Source organism: Bufo gargarizans, chromosome 4, assembly GCF_014858855.1.
Source record: "Bufo gargarizans isolate SCDJY-AF-19 chromosome 4, ASM1485885v1, whole genome shotgun sequence".
In the NCBI taxonomy this organism is placed as follows: domain Eukaryota; kingdom Metazoa; phylum Chordata; class Amphibia; order Anura; family Bufonidae; genus Bufo; species Bufo gargarizans.
The window spans coordinates 48,485,545-48,507,445 of NC_058083.1; the positions used below are offsets into that span (position 1 = coordinate 48,485,545).

Genomic DNA, 21,901 nt, shown 5'->3' on the forward strand with positions numbered 1-21,901 from the left:
TTGTGTACCAGAACCCAGTGGAGGGCTTGGGCCAGCTGATCGAAGAGCCAGGGGCTGCTCTTGGAACCAAAGGTGAGTTTCGTGGCAAAGTAATACAGGCCTCGCCACCTGATACCGTGCCATTGCCAGAGTGCTGGCATAATGGGGAGCAGTTTGAAAGCGTCCGATATATCTGCTTTGGACAATGCGGACCCGGGACCTGTCTGCATGATGATGGCGATGGCTTGGTCTATGGAAGCATACCTCATGCCCACTTCTTCTGAAGGAATGAGGGAATTGAGACTGGGAACCTGTGATCCATGTGGGGCAGACAAGTCAATGATGAGTCTCTCCTTCTTACTGAACTTGCCTGTGACGACTCCTACGGGACTGACTCTCCACCGTTGAAATGGGGGTGCTTCAAAAGGACCGATTAAGAACCCTTTAGCTAACTCGGCTTCTATGAGTGTGTCTACTGAGCCAGGATTCCTTTCGGCTGACTGAAGGTTCCCGCACTCATGCGTGACCTCGGGGGTCGTGATTAACCCTGTGTGGAACCCTTCATGGAACCCTGACACCAGGAACTGCACGAATCCTGGGTTGTGATGACCTTGCAACATTGCTTGTAGACGATTAGTATCGACCACGCTCATATAATTTTTCACCGACTTTAATGAACAAGCTACTCGGGGGTGAGCCCTGAAGCAGTTGGTACAGATATGCAACAAGCGGCACTGGCCGAAATTACAAGACGCGTAATTAAAATTGTTGCATATCTGTGCCCTACCTAACTGGACAATGGGTCGTCCTAGTTTGTCTACTGAATTGGGGGGCCTGAAGATGTCGAGTGGTCCTGCTGAAGAGCTGGAGGGGTATGACGTCGTGGCGGCTGCCGACTTATGGCACCACTCCACTGAGTGGAAGATAGACTGACAAGCCGAACAGGAGGGAGCCTTCAGGCCTGCAAAGTGTCTGCAGAACAACTCAGTGTCCAGGACGGACCAGTCTGTGACATGTTGAAACTGGGACAGGGCTGCGGCCGCTTTGGCTGAGAATGAACAGTGGTAATCGTAGAACGCATTACCACCATACCTATGTCCCAACTCAGTGACCCTAAAGAGGTATAGGTCTAGCTCCTCCCTCCTGTCCGGCCTGGCAGTACAGATGACGTCCCTGAAAAGGCTGAAAGCCATGACGAACTCTGGAATGTTCAGTTTGCGATTGAGCCGGTGGTCGCGGCTTCTCAGCACCACCGAGACTTCCCCGCAGGCTATGACCTTGTTGTCGGAAAGGTCCCTGGAGGCTATCAGTAGCGAAGCGAGGTTGATGTCCCTACCCTCAAGGATGTCCTTCCTGATGTTGATGGGGACAAAGTGAGACGGAGCCACGTTGGGGACTGGCTGGGCAGTGCGGATGTCTACTGCCGCCGAGGTGGAGGCGACCGGAGGCTCGGGTGAAGAAACTGACACTGCCGAGTTGTGAGCCTCGACTGACTCGAGTCTAGCCTGTATGGACGTGACGGCCGAAGTCAAGTTGTTCAGCATGAGGTGTAATTGGGCCAGCGATGTCTGTATCGTGGCTGCGGGGGGATCACCGCCGCTGGGCACCAGGGAATCTTTCCATAACCGGTATAGCTCTGCTTTCCTAGCTGACGCCGGGAAAGGAACACCCCGTCTCGTCAGCTCCGCCATCAGCTTGGGGATAGTCCAAGCACGGAGGGATAACGTGCTGCCCCCTTCGGACGTCCCTGCAGCATTCTCATCCACTGATGCTTCCATGATATCAGATGCGTGCGACATCACAGCTGTGGAGAAAATAATGCAAGGTGACCGGCTACCCTGGGCGACCACCAAGTGCGTGAGGCTGTTTGACAACGTGGTAGAAAAAGGTGCACTGTCCCTGTGAAGCACGCACCCTAACCCCTGACGGCCGTGGAAGAGTGGCCAGGAACCGCCACCTGAAGGTACATGCCAGGACCTGACTTTACTTACCAACTGAGGAACACTGTTCTGAACCCCACGGATGTTTTTAAATGGAAAAGGAAACCTGGACGTAAAAGAGTGCATGAGACCTTTCCCTTGCTAGTGATCAATGCCTCCCGTCCACTGACGTGAGCCCCCGCTACCTTGTTCGTGAGAACTCGGTGAATCCTAGACTGGCTTCTCTTGTGTATGTTTGAGAAAATATAAAATTTTTCTCCTTGCTCTGACCTGGGAAACAAGCAGCACAGAAAACAAATCAATACGTGGGGTACAACTGACGGAGCGCGAGCTGTGGGCAGTGGATTTGAACAACGGATGGGGATGGCGTTGATTGAGTTTTTTTTTTTGTTTTTTTTCTCTGGCCCCCCCCCGACTCTGTCTGTCGTATGTGGTGGACCCCTACCTACCTAAGCAGCACGGCGGCCCGTGCCAGACTTTAAGTGTGTGTGTGTGGCGCTGGCCATTGCATCCCCCACCATGTTCCACTGTACCGCGTGGGGAGCGCGGAGCTCCCTGACACAGAGGACCAAGCGGGGGGATACTTGTGAGCAACAGCTCGCGCCTCACCCTACACTATTTTTTTTTTTTTTTTTTTCGCCACGTGGAGAGTGACGCGTGTCCCTGGCAGGGTGCGCAGTGCAGGGGCGCCCTCCGTTCGAGGGCTGACCCGTCCGCCGGCTGGGCACACCTGCCACGTGGGGAGCTGCGCCGCCCTCAGGCCTGGATCGGCGCAGGGAGGACCCCCAGTGGTGAGGGCCTACCCCTGCCGATAATGAAAATGCCGCGTGGGGGGCCTCGCCGGTCCCTGGCGGAGCGCCCAGTGCGAGGGTGCCCTCCTGCCATCTGTGGGCCGACCCTCCGCCGGCTGAGCGCGCCCGCCGCGTGGGGAACCGGCTTAGCCCCCTGGCATAACTGGAACAGGGGGGGGGGGGGTTCTGGACATGGCGCCGCCTTCCCCCCTGTTCTCCTGAACATCGAGCCACGTGGGAGGCCCACCGCTCCCTGGTGGATTGCCCAGTGCGGTGGTGCCCCCCTGAGTCCGGAGGGCCGACCCACCGTCGGCTGGGCAAATCCACCGCGTGGGGACACGGTGGTGCCCCCTGGCTTAGACAGAGGCTGGGGGGGGGGGGTGGCAGGGGCGCTACCCCTCAACTGGGGGGCGGGCCCCGCCGCTGGATGCCACGCCCACACCACGTGGGGGAGCGGGGCAGCGCCGGCGACATGGAGCGTGAGCCGCGCCTGTGAAGGTGAGCAGAAGCGGCGGAGGAGGGAGGCGCGGTCTGCCGCTGTGCTCCACCACCTCCATGACACGAGCGGGAGTGGGGACACGAGCGGGAGCGGGACGGGGGGCGAAGTGTTCCGGAGCGCGGGACCCGCTTACCAACCGGGCCGACCGCACAACCGGACGTCCGCTTACCTGGCCTGTTCGGCAGGACTGACAGGTACAACGCACGCTCCGGGATCCTGAACTTCGTACGTCGTACACATGTGGGAGGGTGCTGACGGCTGATATAGGCGGCCAAACCCCTCCCACAAACACAGGCCAATGAATCGGCCTTACACTTATCCTGTCAGAACCTGACAGCAAGAAAGACTGTATGATATCCCCTGTATGATCCCTGTGAGGTGCTGAAATGTAAGATGATGCCAGTTAACACCGAGTCTGGTGCCAGGATATGTGCCCGTGAGTGTGGACCTCCATCAGAAGAACCCAACCAGACGGATAATCAGACATTATAATCAAGCATAAATGAAGTGATGGAATGGACTTCGAGGGGGTGAAAGTATATTAAGATTCGTAATAGACCAAAATGGTCATTGGTGCCTACCAGAGGTGTTCTCCGACGTGCATCCATCCTTGGTATTAGTCAGTATTCCACACAAAACAATAGAGAGAGAAGACACATTGATTTATGAGCCTCAGATTTTCGGGAGAAGTTTGGAATTTAATTGTATAATGAGGAACTGCAGATCATCAGGTTATTTCTACCTACCCCTCCATACTTACCAAACTCTCTGTTGGTAAATTTGGGACATTTAAGCTCTCATCTGGGCATAACCTACCCGGTAACATCCACTGAGGGGAAGGGGGGAAGCCAAATTTGCCCAGATTGTCTTTGACAATTCCAGGCAATCCTGGCAGATTTGGGACGGTTGACAACTGTTCCCCTCTTCCCAGCAAACACATCAGGTACATATACAGTTTATTGTCCAGGGTGGTGAGGGGTGCAGTGCTTGGTGATCTCAATGACACCATCATTTCATAAATAAGGTTCTCCAGGTTCTAGCAAATTAATTGAATGACTTGAGGATCCTCTAAGTGGCTTAGGCTGACACAACAGTGGACCCTATAGGTCCAGCAGAAGACAGCTCCTTTTGGAAGTGCCTTCACAGCTATCACTTAACACCAGGGTCTATTTATATCAATCCCTTCATTTCACCAGTTGGGCACCACCCCAGTTTTTACCATACCCGCTAATTTTCCCATATCGTCCGCAAAAGGGAAGATCCCCCAGGTTCCTAGAAGAGATGGCTTCCTATAGATTGGTCTAGAATAAATTCAGAATTTTTGTACACAGATGGAGGGTTGGGTACAGGTTAAATAGGAGAAGTAGAGAAAAAAAAGAATGGCGAGAGGTAGGAGGAAGCAAGGGCTAGGCATTTCTAAGAATCCTTGGTGGCTTAATGATAGCTTCATATCTGCTAAAAATGGTTCCCGTTCCGCAACTACCTCTAGCCACAACAACAAAAAGGGTTCATCACACAACTAACATTGCATTTCTGAGCAAAGCTGTATAAATCTGTTATGGTTCCAGGGTAACTTTCCTATTCTAGTAAGTTGTCAGTAGAAAATGGAAATCTCCCAGTCCAAGCAGAAAGATGCTCCTTTGAATGAATGTCCTATGGTTGCTTTTGGGCTTTACGATTCTGCACTGAAATCCAAATCCCCTACCTCCAGCCACCACTAGGGGAGCTCACTTCATACTGTTGAGTATTGATTTGCAAAGCTCATGAGCTCCCCCCTTTGATGACTGCCAGTATGGCATGTTTTAAATCTATGACTATAGAGGGGATTTGGGGCTTTGCAACAGAAAAGTGATGCTCCGTCCAGTGTAAAGAGAGATCAGTGGCGTGGGGATCGCCATAGCAACCATAGCAGTGGCTATGGGGCCCTACGCCACTGGGGGCCCGTCCGGACCGCATAATTTTAAATTTTTTTTAAATTTTTTTTTTTTTTATTAATACACACAGGCAGCCAGGCCCGACCGCCCGCCCAGTGGGCGGGGAGCGGGCGGTCCGCGGCTCGGGCCTGGCTGGGGGGAAGCAAGGAAGGAGGAGCTGTAGGCCTGGAGCAGGCGGGCCCGAGGCGCACTGTCTGCCGCACAAGGAGAAAGGGGCCGGAACGGGGGCGTAGCAGAGGCGGGCCGGAACGGGGGCGTAGCAGAGGCGGAGCCAGGTGGCACCAGCGCCGCAGTGCAGGAAAGATTTCCTCCGGCTCCGCCTCCTAGTAACTAGAGGGAGGACTCAGGAGGCAGACTCAGGCGGTGGAGGGGGCAGGGCCGGGCCAGGCCGGGGGTTGGGGGGGTACCTGTTGTGGAGGGACTAGGGAGGGTGACGGTCCCGCCGGCCGCACTGGCGCCAGTCAGATTCGGCGCTATGCGGCTATGCTATCGCTTTAATGACACTCCCCACTTGTCTCCAGTCCTGCCACTGCCTGCTGCTGTCTGTGACTCTAAAAGTAAGTAATTCACTTAAAGTGAATTTAAGGAAGTGAGAACTTATGATATCTCAGAACTTTATCTAAATTCTTAAGTTAAAAAGAGCTGCCTGCAGAGTGGGGCCCCCAAGAGAAGCAAGGGGCGCCCTCCTTATCTTTATATGCAGGCAGCTCTTTTTAACTTCAGAATTCAGATAATCAGACTCTCACTAATTAAAAATTTACAGCACACACACCCTGGCCTGTAGTGTCCACCATCAGACAGGGGAGGGAAGAAACCCCAGAACTAGAGTGTGCCCCCCACTTGGGGGGCACACTGACACTCTAGTTCTGGGGTTTCTTTTCTTCCCTCCCCTGTCTGATGGGGACACTACAGGCAGGGTGTGTGCTGTAATTAGTAAGTGAGAGTCTGATGATCTGAAGTTAAAAAGAGATGCCAGCTGTAATAAGGAGGGCGCCCCTTCCTTCTTTTGGGGGGCACACTCTTATATGACAGACTAAGGGTACTTTTACACTTGCGGCAGGACGGATCCGGCAAGCTGTTCACCCTGTCGGATACGTCCTGCCGCTATTTCGCTGGACCGCCGCTCCGTCCCCATTGACTATAATGGGGATGGGGCGGAGCTCCTGCGCAGCACGGCACTGCGCGGTGAGAGGCCACCGGACGAAAAAGTCGGACTTGCAGTACTTTTCGGCCGCCAGCCTTTCACCGCACACTGCTGCGCTGCATCGGAGCTCCGTCCTCGTTCCCATTATAGTCAATGGGGACGGAGCGGCTGCACGGCGAAATAGCGGCAGGACGGATCCAACAGGCTGAACAGCCTGTCGGATCCGTCCTGCCGCAAGTGTGAAACTACCCTAAGTTCTGCTCCTTATTGAAGGTTGCTGTACTCGCAGTAGATGGTTCCAGTTCCACTGCGGGCAGGCTCAGGGCTGGTGGTCTGGTGGTGGCAGAGGCACTATTGTGGCAGGCACCAGGCTAGTCTGTACTGGGAGTCTGATGGGACTGACTTGTAAAAGTTAGATGAGAGAAAAAAGTCTGAGTCCACTCAGACTTTTCTCTCTCATCTAACTGAAGACGCATGTTAAGGTCCCATTCACACATCCGTAAGTGTTTTGCAAATCCACGGGCCCGTGGATCCGCAAAACACTGACATCGGTAATGTGCGATCCATAATTTGCGGACCGCACATTGCCGACACTGCATAGAATATGCCTACTTTTGTCTGCAGATGCGGACAAGAGTAGGACATGTTCTATTTTTTTTCGGGAACGGAATTGCGGACCCGGAAGTGCGGGTCCGCAACTCCGTGTCCAGGCTGCACATCGTGCGGCCCCATAGAAATCAATGGGTCCGCAATTCCGTTCCGCAAAATGCATAACAGAATTGCGGACGTGTGAATGGGGCCTTATTGGTAGGTGCCAGACCAGATGTGACAACTCCAGACCCTCAGACTTTTTGATGCTCATGGCGGTGGGAGATCTAGGATGGGTGTTTGGGTGGGAGCTCTGGTAGGGGTGGTGGGAGGCCCGATAGATATGTGGGGGCTGGGGGGGGGGCCCATAAATTTTTTTTGCTATGGGGCCCATGCATTTCTAGCTACGCCCCTGAGAGAGATTATGAAATCTCTCAGCAAAAATTTTTTGACCAATTTAAATAAAAAATGTATTTACGAATGGACATTCCAAGCAAATTGAGACCCATCTCCAAGATTGGTTGATTGCAGCAAATCAACATGTGATTCCTCTACAAGAACTGTGTTGGATCTAAGAAACATCTAACTGACGTTAAAGATGTCCCAGCACCTCAGCTTCAATTTTCGTGAGCAGTCGATCCCACCAAAATTTTTAGATTTTTAAAAAATGCTTTTTTATTTGTATAATCTTTCAAGAGAAAACTAATCAGATTATAACAAATTCTTTCTTGTTTTTACAGGTTCTGGACGTATCTGGATGGACGATGTTTCCTGCAAAGGAACTGAAGAGTCCCTTCTACAGTGCATGTTCTCCACTTGGGGCAAGACTAACTGCGGCCATGCTGAAGATGCCGGTGTGACCTGTATCAAACAGTGAGCTGAGAGCAGAAGACACTGGAACGTTCGTCATGAAGATGTTCGATCCAACCCCCACGTAGAGGGTTACGACATCTTATGTTCTGTGTCGTGACCTAAGCATCACGGAGAGACCTTTCTAGACGATTGGATGAGACTTTGCATCTTCATTGTCTTCAGGCTCGTAAGGAAGGAAACTAAGACGTTCGCGCTTCCAATTCCATTTATTGCAGTTGTTTATGAAGCGAAAGAAATATTCAGAGGGGGCACATTATTATTATGTGGGAACACCATGACCCGGCCAGTGGCTCCACAATTTGGAGTGGTGTCTCCAGATTTATTATAGTGGTAGCTGCCGAGTTCTAATTAGGCACAAGTGGAGGCTGAGATTCAGCCCCAAACAGCCCCGACAATTTGCCCCTCGTATATTGAGCAACTTTCATAAAGTTTTACCCAAAAAATCTTTCTGAGCAGATATTTACGTTACTCATCGATGAAAGTTTCTTTTATGTTGCGCTTTTGTCTTTTTTTGAATTCATGTATTTGAAACTAATGGAAAACTAAGAAATAGCACGACTATAGTAGCTCAGGTAGGAAAGACCATATGGCCAAAAAGGGCTAAAAGGACGGCGGCCATATTGTCATGGTACGGCTTTTAAAAAAATAATTTTTACTTCCGTAGCCGTTGCAGAGGGAAGACGTTGCTGAGCCACGCCGAGACTATATACTGAGGAATACGCAGTGATAATGTGATTATATGGTACAAAGTAAAGATAATGTTTTTATGAAGCTCGAGTACTGTCATGATTCAGAGGGAGCTGGTGTATCTCAGCCACATGAAATACAACCCCTGGTAAAATGTCACTGAATATTTGTCAAATTTTCAGAAGCAAGATGGTAGTGAAAAGTACCCTTTACTGCCCTAGACTACCATGGATTCTTACATTATCCCTTTCCCTGCCCTATACTGCAAGGGATACTATAAATAACCACCATACTGCCCTAGACCACCAAGTATACAAACAATAACTCCCTCATTGCCACAGACCACCAGGCCTCCAGACATTAGTGTCACAGACTACTAGGGATACTGATATAAAACTCTTCACTGTCCTAGACCACCAAGTATACAGACATTAGTGTCCCGGACTACTAGGGATACTGATATTAAACTCTTCACTGTCCTAGACCACCAAGTATACAGACATTAGTGTCCCAGACTACTAGGGATACTGATATTAAACTCTTCACTGTCCTAGACCACCAAGTATACAGATATTAGTGTCCCAGACTACTAGGGATACTGATATTAAACTCTTCATTGTCCTAGTGTCACGGCTGAGGATAGGGAAAACCCTCAGCCGTGCGATGGCAGAAGATGTTACGCGCTGCTTGACCAGGATGACAGTATTAGGGAGCAGGTCACCTCCTATCGCGTCCCTAAACTGACCCTGACTCCTATCCATATGAGTCAACCCTGAAGGTGGGAGGACTCATACACCGGATGCCTAGGGGTCCCTACTAGCCCTCAGGATTGCCCTGGAACAAGGAGCAGGGTAAGACGACCTATTCTTTCTGGACACGAATGAACAGGAGTCTCACTGGCCAAGCTGCAGGGAAAGGAACATAAACAGCCTATGAATATGGCAGGAGGCTGAAAAGCACTTCCACACCTACCTGCCACAGACACTCAGACTGGATCCCGTGCAAGACAGCAAGTGTCCACACCCAAACACAGATGGACACAGCACACACACACAAACACACAGGAAACCAGATCCATAGGTGCATAACATAACAAAGGAAAACATCAAATGGACATCAACATAAACTTAAGAGTCACAGTTAGTTTATGACCACAAGGGTGGCCCCCACTGGCAGATGGAATGCACAGGAGGCTGCTCCAGCTAAGCATGGCTGAAGCAACCCACTGAGACATGCCAAACACAGAGGCTTTAGAGGCCTATGTGGCCACACCCACACAGACACACCCAGTGTCTCACACACACAGAAAGGGAGTTAACCCTTCCAGCATCAGGGAAGGGAAAACACCACTTAAAGGGGAAGTGCACACAATAACATAAAACCAGTGCACACCATACACACACACCTAACATAGAGGTAGTCAGGTGTAACCGCATGCCACTGCAGCAAGCTGCCTAGCACCGCTCAGGCTGCTCTGCTGACACATACACAACACAACTAGTTGCCCGCGGAAACCACAAGTGAGGCCACACACCAGCGGCCCTCACCTGTGGTTGAACACCCAAACTAAACCGCAGGCAACCGCATGCGGTTAAGGAGTCACGGTCATAGCCATGGCCGTGACACCTAGACCACCAAGTATACAGACATTAGTGTCCCAGACTACTAGGGATACTGATATTAAACTCTTCACTGTCCTAGACCACCATGAAATGCTGACATTAACCGACAAACAGTATTTAGAATTCAGCATGATATAATAATACGTCATAGGTGGGAAAGGGTTACCTTTTATTGCCCAGGACCAGCAAAATAGCTTTGTCTCACAGCTACAGCACTAGAGCCTGGAGAGGAGAGTAAGCTACAAGATGTCAGGTACTGTATGACACAGTGGCCCTTTCTCTACCCTAGGCCATCAGGGATGCTAACAGCAACTTATTCACTGTCTTATACCACCAGGGATGCTGACATTGATCTCTTTAATTCCTTGGACTGCCATGGAAGATTCCTGTCATAGCTCTAATGCTAGAGTCTAAAGGAGACTGAAGTAGTGAGTAAACCACTAGACAGCAAGAGCACCAGGGATTCCCTTTACAACTTGAGATCACCAGTAATAAAGACATTAAAGGGCATCTGTCAGCAGTTTTGTACCTATGACACTGGCTGACCTGTTAGATGGGCACTTTAAAGCTGAAGGCATCTGTGTTGGTCCCATGTTCATATGTGCCCGCATTGTCGAGAAAAATGATGTTTGAATATATGCAAATGAGCCTCTAGGAGCAACGGGGGCGTCGCCATTACACCTGGAGGCTCTGCTCTCTCTGAAACTGGCGCGCCCTCTGCACTTTGATTGACAGGACCAGGCAGTGAAAACATTATCACTCCTGGTCCTGTTAATCAAAGTGCAGAGGAGGTGTAAAGGAAACACCCACATTGCACCTGCAGGCTCATTTGCATATATTACAAAAGCATTTTTCTCAGCAATGTGGGCACATATGAACATGAGACCAACACAGATGCCTTCAGCTGCCAAGCGCACATGTAACAGGTCAGCCAGTGTCATAGGTGCAAATCTGCTGACAGATGCCCTTTAAACCCTTTATTACCCCAGAGCACGGGGGATTCTGATATTTACCCCTTCATTACCCTAGATGACCAAGGAGGCAGGCAATAACTTCTAACTGCTCCAAACCACAAAATTATTACAATTAACTTCTTAACCTCCATACAGAACCAGGGACATTAACATTGTTCCCATACTTCTTTTGGCAAGTAGGTAACATTAGCCATCAGTAATGTTATCAGCAATTTGCTTGTCACCCCCACACATATCAGTGAGCTTTAAAGGCTATGTACTCCTTTGGGGGCAATTTTTGTTTTATTATTGCATTGTACTCATTTTGAGCAAAAAATCTTTTTTTCACTTGGTCTTCATTAAAGCTTTTGATCCCCTGTCTCTGTGTAACCTTGAGTTTCTCTAGTAGCAGGCTCAGAATTTTCACTCTGTTCTGTCAGGCAGCTCATCTGAAGGCCCCTTATCTCTGATCTTATAAAAACTCATTATAGCTCAGTTCTTATGTTGTGTACTTTCACACTTGCGTTTTTCTTTTCCGGCATAGAGTTCCGTCACAGGGGCTCTATACCGGAAAAGAACTGATCAGTTTTATCCCTATGCATTCTGAATGGAGAGTAATCCATTCAGTTTGCATCAGGATGTCTTCAGTTCAGTCGTTTTGACTGATCAGGCAAAAGAGAAAACCGCAGCATGCTACGGTTTTATCTCCGGCGAAAAAAACTGAAGACTTGCCTGAACGCCGGATCCGGCATTTTTTCCCATAGGGATTCAGAATACCGGAATGCCGGATCCGTCGTTCCGTTCTGCGCATGCGCAGACTGAAAAAAAGGTGAAAAAAATAAATGCCGGATCCGTTTTGCCGGATGACACCGGAAAGACGGACCCGGCATTTCAATGCATTTTTTCGACTGATCAGGCATTTTTAAGACTGATCAGGATCCTGATCAGTCTTACTAATGCCATCAGTTAGCTGTCACGGAAGGTGTACAGGAAACAAGACAATACAAAATGAATATATGACTCACTGGATCCAAAACTAAGGAACAAAAGGGAGACCCCTGCATAAGACCTGGCACTCTCCCTGACTGCTCAGCCTATGCGAAGATCCCAATGGTAGATGATCGCATATCCTCGTACCTCGACTGTATAACACCTGAACACCCTATAATAGTGAGGGGACACGACCACCGGCTCCCTACACTAGACACGGAAGGGAGTCAGGGTCACCTGGGATCCAGCAAACATAAAATCACAAATGAATGTAACACTTATCTTGTAGAAGAGTGGGAAATAGGATCAGCATGCACACACACTCCAGGAAGTTGTATAAGCCGCACACTAATGCATTATGGGGAGGAATTTAAAGGGATGCAATCAGTCCAAATACAAGACAGCTGAGAGAGGCTAACGAGATGAGCAACTGAAAACCAACACAAAGAAAGCTCAAGGGGGAGGTTCTGAAAGGCATCTGTTAGAGCTTCTCAGATGTCTGGTTGTGACATTAGCATACATTTTGCCTGATCCGGCAGGCAGTTACGGCGACGGAACTGCTTGCTGGATCTCTCTGCCGCAAGTGTGAAAGTAGCCTTAAATAAGTGTTCATGACCTTTTAGAAATCTAGAGATAAGGGTTATTAGATGACTGCACAAAGTGAAAATAAAAAGTAGGAATCACACAGCTAGACAAACAGTTAACCCTTTGTGATAGAACGGCTCAATATTTTTACTAAAGACAAACTGAAAAAAAGATTTTTAGCCCAAAATGAGTTAAATGCAATCATAAAAAAAAAAAAATTGCCCTGAAGGTGTACATAGCCTTTAAGCTCATGACCCTGTCCACCAGTTGTCATTTCTTGGACCACTTTTGGTGGGTGCTAACTACTGCCAAGACCTACTTCTGGGAACTCCCCCAAGACCTGCCATTTTGGAGGTGGTGTTAAAGGGGTATGCCCATCTCAGACAATGGGGGCATGTCCCATACCTACATCGAGAGCGGAGCTCTGAAAGTGGTGGACGACTGTTCATGCGCAGCCGCCCTCCATCCATTTCTATGAGGCCGCCGAAAATAGCCGTGCGCTGTCTCGGCTATTTCCGTCGACCCCATACAAATAAATGGGAGTAGTAGCGCTTCCGTTCACTTCTATGGGAAAAGTTCTTGGTGGTTACCGGACCTGGAGAAACCTGGGGTCCTCCAGCCACCACCTTCCCAGCTCTGTTCTCGATATAGGTGCAGGTCCTAGCGATATGCCCCCATTGTCTCAGATGGGAATACCCCTTTAATGGAGAGGTTCCCCATCTGCTCCTCTGACAACTCAGAATGCCTGGTGGAACAGCAGAATCATTACCCTCCAGAGGATCACTTAGATGCCCAGGCAGACTCAAATCACATCTCCCAGCCTCCAATCCAACTCGACTCCCAGGGCTCAAGCCTATCCAGGCTCTCAGGATTCCATACTCCTCCCAGGCCTAAGTGTTACATAGGACAACAGCAGCTCCAATATGCACCACACTATGACCATCCGCACTCTCCCTCTACTGGCGCCAAACCTCCGCCTTGTCTCACCGCTCCTCCCAGCAGCTACTGTGGAAGGGTGATAGTGGAGTGCTGGTGACACTGCTCACGTCATCTCCAGGCTCTACTTGGGCCTATTCATCATTCGCACCTTCCTCCCTGCTGGGTGATAGTTTAGAAGACCATGATTCTTGCAGGACATCCTGCAAAATAGGATAGTAAAAAAGCAACCAGACAGATGAGCTTCATGGATCTAGTAAGTACATATGCTGGATACACATTACAGGTGAATGAGGGAACGTCTCATCTACGATGCCTACACGAGCAGTGGTGGAGCTCCTGTTACACAGCTGTTCAGAGTCATCTGCATTTTCGTGTATGTCTTTCGACGTAAACACATTCCTTTATCCCCCTGACTAATAGAGAAAATAGAAAACATGTAAGCTCCGGGCTGTGTACCTGCATTGAATCTCAATGTTATGATTGGTCTCATACCTCGTTGTCTTGGCCAACTGTGACCAAATGTTGTGGGTATAGCGAGTCATCTGTGGTCGGCTCAGGGCAGCTGGTGAAGCTCTTGGCACAGAGAACTGTGGTTTTATATTTAGGAAAATAATGCTCCAGTGGATTTCTTAACTCCCGAAACTGAAATTTCCAAGACAAACACTTTGCCGTCACAGTTTCTAGAACATGTGTAGTACATACCGAACCCTAGTTTTCTTTGGAGACCAGTGATGGACATCATGAAATGACAGCCATCTGATGAAACACCTCTCCCACACAAAGATCTTCTCTGCTGTTCTATTGTCTTATCCCTTTCTATGTCTTCTGTTGTTTTGTCATACACCAGAAAAGAAGGCATTAAGTTATATTGGGATTTTGACCCCCTACTCACACTGTTTTAGACAGCATGAGATACTTTGTGCACATGGCTATAAATATAAAATACTTATCATCTCTGCCGGGACATCTAGAAGGTTTCCCGATAAGGCGGAGACCTCTTAGACTCCTGGAAGAGATGGCAAATCTCCTGGGTGCTGGGAAAGCTTCCTGGTGTCTCCAGTAGAGCTGCCATAATTATGTGTGGCACCGGGACTTACACCATCAGGTGCCCAAACACAGTGAGGAGGCAGCTGTTATATTGGCAGCCTATGCCCAGCTCCACATCACTCCACCAGGCGGGTATGCATGCCGCTCCACTCATCTTCCCTCTCCTGCTCCAGAGAGCGGGACCCGCTGGCCTTCCTTTGCGCCACTGCAGCAGACCCAGCCACCAATTATTTATTTTCTCTAGCAGGCAACAGTCTGTTTCTAGCTGGCAAGGCCTCTCCCCTCTGCCCATAGGGCACATGCATGCTCCTTCCAACTCTTAATGAGCCAAGGTGTATACCTTATTTCACGCCAGCCAGTGGCTGGTCACCTTTGGGTACTTTAGACACCTACCCATATGGGAGGGTGCCTGAGCATTAGGTTCCTAGTTGGCTAGTTCCTGTAAAGGTGTGCTCACTGTGCTGTATTAGTTTTTCTGCCTATGTACTACCTTATTCCTGTTTACTGGATTTTGATCCTACGCTGCCTAACCTGACTTGTGCTTGATCTCCATATTGACCCTTTGCTGCCTGCCCTGACTGTTTATCATATTGCACACACTCTGCCTGCCCTGACCTAGGCAGGTCCCTGATTATGGTTTTGCCTGATCCCTTAGAGCCCTGCATCAGTGTCTCTGACCCACGTGGTCAGCTGTCATTCATACATAGACTACTCCAGAAAGTAGTGGCCTGGTGGTTGCCCTGCAGTGAAGTCCAGATCCTTTTCCATGATTAACAAGTGATAAACAGGAGACTGCCAGGATAACTTCTAATTAGAAGTAGCCCCAAGGCAAATCTGTTGCCGTAACAGCAGCGGGAGTAAGGGAGTAAAAGAGTACAAGCCCCATGGTAAAAGGGGGCATGCTGGCAAGTGGAGTGGAGTAAAAGGGTGGAGTCTACTGTTAAAGGGGAGGATTATGTGCAAAGGGTTGTGACTTCGACCTGAACAAAATCCAAGTGGCGCAACTGCATGCGCCACAACCTCTAGCCTCAGAGGTTGCTGGTCTATAAATTTGTCAAGTATGAATTATATTGGTGTATGGATGCAATGATGTAATATAGCTTGCAACCTATAATATCCTGTAAATTGTATTGAGTATGAGTTTCCAGAGGCGTGGAATGTTTTTTAAAGGTGTTCTGCGTGGTGTCTTGTGTGTTAGGGTGAGGGTTGTTGGGGTATTGAACGTTGCTCTTGAGGATCACTCGTGAGTGGTGCTGGATTCTCCTAGGTGTCCATACAGTCTAAGCACAACCGCTGTATTTTTGTAGTAGAGGGCCTGTGTGATGCCCACAGCATACCTCCCAACTTTTAAAATGCCCAAGGAGGGACACAGTACTTCTGCCCCCTTAGGCTCTAATAAATAGGTGATACTAGATTTTGGTGTCCCGGCAGAAAGCGTATAATCAAAATGGCTCCTGCAGCTTCACTGAACGTCTCCACCTGGCTTTGCGTGGATCTTCACTTACATGCGAGTAGGCGCTTTTCTGACGTCACTAACAAGTAGGGTTGCCACCTTTCCCAACAAAAAATACCAGCCAAGTTAAGCCACACCACAAAAGGGGTGTGGTTGTGGGGGGCGTGGTTGTGGGGGTGTGGTTTAAGACTGGATGTTCAGTCGCTATGTCATAATGTGGCTCCCAGTATTAATAGTATTAATAGTGACCCCTGTAATACTAATGGCTCCATTAGTGCCCCCAGAATGGATAATGCCCCCATTAGTGCCCTCAGTAATAGTAATGCCCCCATTAGCACCCCCCAAAATTTATAATGCCCTCATAAGTGCCCCCAGTAATAGTAATGCCTCTATTATTGCCCCCCTGAATTAATAATGCCACTATTAGCATCCCCAGAATTAATATTGCCCCCATTAGCACCCCCCAGAATTAATAGTGCCCCCATTAGTGCCCCCAGTAATAGTAATGCTCCCATTAGTGCCCCAGAATTAATAATGCCCCCATTAGTGCTCCTCCATAATATTAATGCCCTCGATTAGTGCCTCCCAGAATAATAGTGCACCCCATTAGAGCCCCCCAGTAATATTATTGCCCCAGTAATGTCCCCCAGTAATAGTAATGCCCTCATTAGTGTCCCCTAGAATTACTAATGCCCCCTTCTCTTCTCTGTGCAAAAAATAAATAAATAAAAAGGACTCACTTCGCACTATGGTAAACACTCACTGCTGACTGTAAGCTCAGGACAGGACCTGAGCTCCAGCGTGATGATATCTCACAGGTCCTGTCTAGTCAGCAGCGAGTGTTCACAGTGGCGCCATCAAATGCAGGAGGAGTGGGGGAGGGGGGTTAAAGGCAATAGGGGATGCAGCTGCTTTGGGGCCCAAACTCAGAGGGGGCCCAAACTCAGAGGGGGCCCACCCAGGAGGAGGACTAAAAGATTTTAATGTCAGGGCCCCCTCAATAGTATTATACAATAGATTTATATAAAGTGACACTGCAGGATACGGACGGAGTGGCTGATGGGCCTCGTCCGAGAGCGATAAAAATTTGCTGTGGGGCCCAGCCATTTCTAGTTACACCACTGAATGGAAGCGCTCATTAGTAACAGTCCTTATTATTGCCGTTAGAAAATAATCACCAGCCTCGGCAGGGGCACTAAATTACCGGCTTAGCTGGTAAGATACCGGCCGGGTGGCCAGTGCAGTTTCTAGGTAAAATTTCACTCAGGGCGAGTGTCAAAAAAACTCCCCCCCCCCCCCCCCCCCCCCCCGGTAACAGACAGGCAGGCAGTGCTGACCTCACTCACTGTACGTCACTCAGTGCGTGAGGTACAGTGAGTGAGCGCCGCCGCCCGCACTGCCTGCCTGTGGGGGGACATTATTTTTAATAAGGATCACTATGGACATTATTTAGAATGGAGGCTGCTGTGGATGTCATTATAACTGTATAATGTCTGATAGGCCTAGTCCTGAGTTATATTACCCTGCCCTGTATAATAATGTACCCTGATACCCCTTAGTTATATTACTCCAGCGGGGTAATATAACTTAAGGCTACTTTCACACTAGCGTTCGTCGGTCCGCTCGTGAGCTCCGTTTGAAGGGGCTCACGAGCGGACCCGAACGCAGCCGTCCAGCCCTGATGCAGTCTGAATGGAGCGGATCCGCTCAGACTGCATCAGTCTGGCGGCGTTCAGCCTCCGCTCCGCTCGCCTCCGCACGGACAGGCGGACAGCTGAACGCTGCTTGCAGCGTTCGGGTGTCCGCCTGGCCGTGCGGATCCGTCCAGACTTACAATGTAAGTCAATGGGAACGGATCCGCTTGAAGATGTCACCAATTGACTCAATCTTCAAGCGGATCCGTCCCCCATTGACTTTACATTGAAAGTCTGAACGGATCCGCGCAGGCTACTTGCGCACTTGCGAATTTTTTTAAAGTTATTAATGCAGACGGATCCGTACTGAACGGAGCCTCCGTCTGCATTAATATGAGCGGATCCGTTCAGAACGGATCCGCCCGAACGCTAGTGTGAAAGTAGCCTTAGGGGTATCAGGGATGGGTACATTATTATACAGGGCATGGGCAGGGTAATATAACTCAGCTCAGGACTAGGCCTATCAGACATTATACAGTTATAATGAGTAATGACACCAACAGCAGCCTCCATTCTAAATAATGTCCATAGTGATATTATTAAACTTAATGTCCCCCACAGTGACAGTGGCCCCCATTTTCATGTCTCCCACAGTGGCCCCCCCCCCATTGTAATTAATTCCCCCCATTGTAATTAATTCCCCCCCATTGTAATTAATGCCCCCCCCCCCATTGTAATTAATGCCCCCCCAGACCATCACTCGCCTCACAGCAGGCATCAGCACTGCTCAGGGGCTCAGGGCGGGCGGTAACAGGCAGGCAGTGCGGCGCTCACTCAGTCACTGTATGTCACGCGCCTGCGCCGCCTAGTGGGAGGAGCAGGCGCGTGACGTCAGTAAGTCTGACCAGGGCCGGTGCAAGGATTTTTGCCGCCCTAGGCAAGATAAAAATTGGCACCCCCGCCCCCCCCCCCTTTATCAGATCCGGAATTGCGGACCCGGATCCGCAATTCCGAACCTGAAAAAAAATAGTACATGTCCTATTCTTGTCCCCAATAACGGACAAGAATAGGCATATTCTCTTAGTGCCGGCAATGTGCGGTCCGCAAAATGTAGTATTAATAACTAAACAATTAAATAATACACATATTGCATTGTCTACTTACCGCCAGGACAATTAGATGATCTGGTCTCTGGCTGCAGTCTGGCTCTGCGGACTCCCTTGTCACTCTCTTCTCCCCCCCCTCCCTTGTCACTCTCTTCTCCCCCCCCTCCCTTGTCACTCTCTTCTCCCCCCCCCTCCCTTGTCACTCTCTTCTCCCCCCCCCCTCCCTTGTCACTCTCTTCTCCCCCCCCCTCCCTTGTCACTCTCTTCTCCCCCCCCTCCCTTGTCACTCTCTTCTCCCCCCCCCTCCCTTGTCACTCTCTTCTCCCCCCCTCCCTTGTCACTCTCTTCTCCCCCCCTCCCTTGTCACTCTCATTCTACTACTCCCCCCCCCTCCCTTGTCACTCTCATTCTACTACTCCCCCCCCTCCCTTGTCACTCTCTTCTCCCCCCCCCTCCCTTGTCACTCTCTTCTCCCCCCCCCCTCCCTTGTCACTCTCTTCTCCCCCCCCCTCCCTTGTCACTCTCTTCTCCCCCCCCCTCCTTGTCACTCTCTTCTCCCCCCCCCTCCCTTGTCACTCTCTTCTCCCCCCCCTCCCTTGTCACTCTCTTCTCCCCCCCCTCCCTTGTCACTCTCTTCTCCCCCCCCTCCCTTGTCACTCTCTTCTCCCCCCCCTCCCTTGTCACTCTCTTCTCCCCCCCCCTCCCTTGTCACTCTCTTCTCCCCCCCCCTCCCTTGTCACTCTCTTCTCCCCCCCCCTCCCTTGTCACTCTCTTCTCCCCCCCCCTCCCTTGTCACTCTCTTCTCCCCCCCCCTCCCTTGTCACTCTCTTCTCCCCCCCCCCTCCCTTGTCACTCTCTTCTTCTCCCCCCCCCTCCCTTGTCACTCTCTTCTCCCCCCCCCTCCCTTGTCACTCTCTTCTCCCCCCCCCCTCCCTTGTCACTCTCTTCTCCCCCCCCCTCCTTCCGGGTTGCCACTCTCTCCCCCCCTCTTCTCCCCCCCCCTCCCTTGTCACTCTCTTCTCCCCCCCCCCACTGCCCGTTTTCACTCGCTTCTTCCCCCCCCCAATCCCTTGTCACTCTCTTCTCTTCTCCCCCCCCCTCTCCTTGTCACTCTCTTCTCCCCTCTCCCCCCCCCCTCTCCCTTGTCACCTCTCTTCTCTCCCCCCCTCCCTTGTCGACTCTCTTCTCCCCCCCCCCCGCCCGTGTCACTCTCCTTCTCCCTCCCCTCACCTTGGCACTAGTCTCATTCCTACGCCCCCCCCTCTCCGTGTCACTAGTGCTCATTCTACTTCCCCCCCACCGCCCTTGTCACTAGTCTCATTCTACGTCCCCCCCCCCTCCCTTGTCACTAGTCTCATATCTAGCTCTACATTCTACTCCCCCTCCCCCCCCTCCCTCCCTTGTCACTAGTCTCATTCTACTCCCCCCCCCCCCTTGTCACTAGTCTCATTCTACTACTCCCCCCCCTCCCTTGTCACTAGTCTCATTCTACTCCCCCCCCCTCCCTTGTCACTAGTCTCATTCTACTCCCCCCCCCCTCCCTTGTCACTAGTCTCATTCTACTCCCCCCCCCTCCCTTGTCACTAGTCTCATTCTACTCCCCCCCCTCCCTTGTCACTAGTCTCATTCTACTCCCCCCCCCTCCCTCCCTTGTCACTAGTCTCATTCTACTCCCCCCCCTCCCTTGTCACTAGTCTCATTCTACTCCCCCCCCCCCCTCCCTTGTCACTAGTCTCATTCTACTCCCCCCCCTCCCTTGTCACTAGTCTCATTCTACTCCCCCCCTCCCTTGTCACTAGTATCATTCTACTCCCCCCCTCTCATTTCCTCCCCCTTGTCACCTCTAATGTAGCGTGGCCGAGCTCTGTTCGCTCCGCGGTACAGGAGCTTTTGTTTCCTGTACCCGGCTGACAGGAAGTGCTCACTTAGTGTGCACTTCCTTTCAGTCCGGCCGGGTACAAGAAACAAATGCTCCTGTACCCCGGGCCGGACCGAACAGAGCTCGGCCACGCTACACTAATAACTCAGCAGTCTGCAGCGCAGGCAGGCTGCGCAGCACTGAGCCGGCCGCTCCGGAGGCTCAGCATGAGGGGCGCCGCCGGCCGGCCGCCCGATCATTTACCATCATAACGATTTTTTTTTTTTTTTTTTTTCTACCTCAACGGGCGCCCTCTGCTGCTGACAGCGCCCCGGGCGGGCGCCCGTCCCGCCCGCCCCTAGAAACGGCCCTGCGGGTGGCAGCCCTACTAACTAGTGTCTCCTGACACAACATTTCTGGTTGCTGCATCAGGCAGGCTAACGGTAAGGGTCCGGCTACACGGCGACATGTGACGTGCAACAACAAAAGGCTACAGCTACATGGAAACATGTCGCACAACAATTTGTGTAATGATAGTCAATGGTGTCTTGGATGAAGCATGTCGCATTGCAACAACATTGACTACCATCAGAGGCGTAACTAGAACTGACTGGGCCCCATAGCAAATTTTTGTACGGGGCCCCCCACACACACTTCTTCACAAAGACTTTTTATTTACTGTATTTACTGTCATTTTTAGCACGACTTTGTTTTTTGACATTTCCAGTTGCTGACGGAGTTTATAGTCAACTCAACCCCTTTAAAACCTGCGCTGCAATTGTAATAGACCCGTCTGCTTTACCTCTACATATCCACAAGTATTTTAGCCTCTGTACCTTTCATACTGCAGCCATGGACGCACTCTCCACATACATGGACGCAGTCATACACGCACTCTCCACATACATGGACGCAGTCATACATGCACTCTCCACATACATGGACGCAGCCATACACGCACTCTCCACATACATGGACGCAGTCATACACGCACTCTCCACATACATGGACGCACTCTCTACATACACGGACGCATTCATACACGCACTCTCCACATACATGGACGCAGTCATACACGCACTCTCCACATACAAGGACGCAGTCATACATGCACTCTCCACATACATGGACGCACTCTCTACATACACGGACGCATTCATACACGCACTCTCTACATACACGGACGCATTCATACACGCACTCTCCACATACATGGACGCAGTCATACACGCACTCTCCACATACATGGACGCACACTCTCTACATACACGGACGTAGT

The 21,901-nt window shown here is 50.6% G+C and overlaps 1 protein-coding gene across 1 annotated transcript in view; it reads left to right on the top strand.

Annotated features, from left to right (window-relative positions):
* SCARA5 (scavenger receptor class A member 5) overlaps window positions 1–8,530 on the top strand; it is a 252,915-nt gene extending 244,385 nt beyond the window's left edge. The window contains exon 9 of the mRNA XM_044289598.1: window positions 7,616–8,530. Within this exon, the coding sequence (XP_044145533.1) occupies window positions 7,616–7,752 (137 nt within the window). The 3' untranslated portion in view covers window positions 7,753–8,530. The remainder of the gene's footprint in view (window positions 1–7,615) is intronic.
* The last annotated feature ends 13,371 nt before the right edge of the window (window positions 8,531–21,901 follow it).